At 45.7% G+C, this 2,221-nt stretch overlaps 1 protein-coding gene across 1 annotated transcript; it reads left to right on the plus strand.

Annotated features, from left to right (window-relative positions):
• Positions 1-233: 233 nt before the first annotated feature.
• On the plus strand, positions 234-1,986 carry COCVIDRAFT_37363 (hypothetical protein; the record flags this gene model as incomplete). The annotated part of the gene is made up of 7 exons (XM_014701746.1): positions 234-263; positions 325-628; positions 679-743; positions 791-1,110; positions 1,163-1,677; positions 1,730-1,925; positions 1,974-1,986. The coding sequence occupies 7 exons, from the start codon at positions 234-236 to the stop codon at positions 1,984-1,986; spliced, it is 1,443 nt and encodes a 480-aa protein (XP_014557232.1).
• Positions 1,987-2,221: the final 235 nt, after the last annotated feature.

Raw genomic sequence — 2,221 nt, forward strand, 5'->3', positions numbered from 1 at the left:
CTAACATCCATTAAGGCCCAGTCGTTATACCTATGTCTCAAGTACTTCCGATTTCTTGGTCCGGCGTATGCAAGCTGGGATAGCGATACCATTAGCAGACTATAGTGGATAATGTGTAATCCTACAGCAGAACACCTATATAAGTAGGTTCTTCCTGACTGACCAGCAATCAGGCAAAAGGTTATCAAACTTGAACATTACGAAGCAACAAAATCAATATCAAGAGAGAAAAGATGCGCACCCAACTCTTCATCAACAATGAGGTATTGATCCAAACTTCAGCATGAAAAAAGCTCTCTGTGACTGCTAACTCACAACCTAAAGTATGTAGATGCTCAAAACAAGGAAACGTTGGCTGTCTACAGCCCACACGATGAGTCGCTTGTAACAGATCAGCTCCAAGTTGCTGGTCAGGAAGATGTAGACAAAGCTGTTGCAGCAGCGCGAGCAGCTTTCCACGGAGAATGGTCCAAATGGACACCGGCGCAAAGATCGACAGTTATGCTAAAGTTCGCAGATCTGGTCGATCAGCATGCTGATGAGCTAGCTCTTTGGGAAAGCACGTGCATGGGCCAGGCCATCTCTACCACTAAGATGCTTTACAAAATATTCACTGGTGCCTTTAGATGTAAGTTCACCAGCTCCATTATACCTACAGAACTTTAATACTTGAATCAGACTATGCTGGATGGACAGACAAACTACTTGGCGAGCAATATCCGGCGCACGATGGCTTTTACAGGGTGAGTGGTATTCTTATATTGCTAAACATAAGCTGACAATCTCGAAGGTTGTCCAGTACGACCCCATTGGAGTGTGTGCTGGCATTGGTGCCTGGAACGGGGCGCCGGGATTTTTCGGCTCTAAAGTTGCTACAGCTGTCGCTGTTGGATGCACAGTCGTCTACAAAGGATCGGAAAAGACTCCAATTGGCGTGCTTCAACTTGGCGATCTAATCAAAGAGGCCGGCTTCCCTCCAGGAGTCATCAATATCATCACTGGTGCCGGCTCTACAGGAGCGATGCTGTCAGCTCACATGGACATCAACAAGCTATCGTTCACGGGATCACTTGATACCGGGAAAAAAATCCAAGAACTTGCAGCAAAAAGGTATGTCTGGGTATATGGTGTTCAAAGCCGACAGCGAACTTACAAGATACAGCAATATGAAACGAGTTGTCCTCGAGCTCGGTGGAAAATCTCCGAGTCTGATCTTCGACGATGCGGACTTGGACAACGCTCTCCAACATCACAGCCTAAACTTTCTTTTCAACACTGGCCAGGCATGCGTAGCAGCAAGCAGGGTCTTTGTTCAGGAAAGTATTGCCCAGAACTTTATTGAGCAGCTGAAGGCTCGGTTTGAACAAGTATCTCAGACTACCGGATCGCCTCTGGACCCAAAGACGATCTTTGGACCACTAGCCGACAGCTTGCAATATGAACGCGTGATGAAGTATTTCGAGATTGGAAAGCAAGAGGCCGAGCTCATCACTGGCGGAAAGCGCCACAACTATTCCAACACCGGATACTATGTGGAGCCAACTATCTTCCTTAACCCCAAGGACGATGCTCGCATTTACCGCGAGGAAATTTTCGGCCCAGTCCTTACTATCAAGACTTTTAAAACAGAAGAGGAAGCCATCAGGATGGCTAACGACACTTTTTTTGGTCTATCTGGTAAGTCTTACACTTCAAACGCCTAAGATGTACATAACTAATACGTTCTTAGCATGCATCTATACTGCTTCGACGAGCCGTGCTCTCCGCATTGCGAAGCAAATTGACTCTGGCAATGTCAACATCAACTCTTCTCAGTCCTTCAGCATTGCTGCTCCATTTGGCGGCAACAAGCAGAGTGGCATTGGACGGGAGGGTGGACGGCAGGGACTTCTGCATTTCGTTGAAACAAAGACTATAAGCATCAAGTAAGTTTAGTATGATCGTAATGAGTCTACAGATGCTAAAAAGAGTAGTATGAATGTTTAGATGAGGACACATGTGACCTTGAAGAGATGTACAGGTCGACTGAGTACTTTCTTAGGGTTAGCGGTTGGCTGGTGTGCAGTCGGTGAATCAGTGTAGTTCGTTGCGCTTCAGCAGTTCCATGGTCTCTTATCGTACTCATATATAGCCTAAACACTTGTAAACAGACTAGCGAATACTAAACTCTTACAAGAAGATCGCTATATACAGTACTATGTAAAAAGTTTCACCTTACTAA

This window comes from Bipolaris victoriae (genome assembly GCF_000527765.1).
Source record: "Bipolaris victoriae FI3 unplaced genomic scaffold scaffold_37, whole genome shotgun sequence".
NCBI classification, from domain to species: domain Eukaryota; kingdom Fungi; phylum Ascomycota; class Dothideomycetes; order Pleosporales; family Pleosporaceae; genus Bipolaris; species Bipolaris victoriae.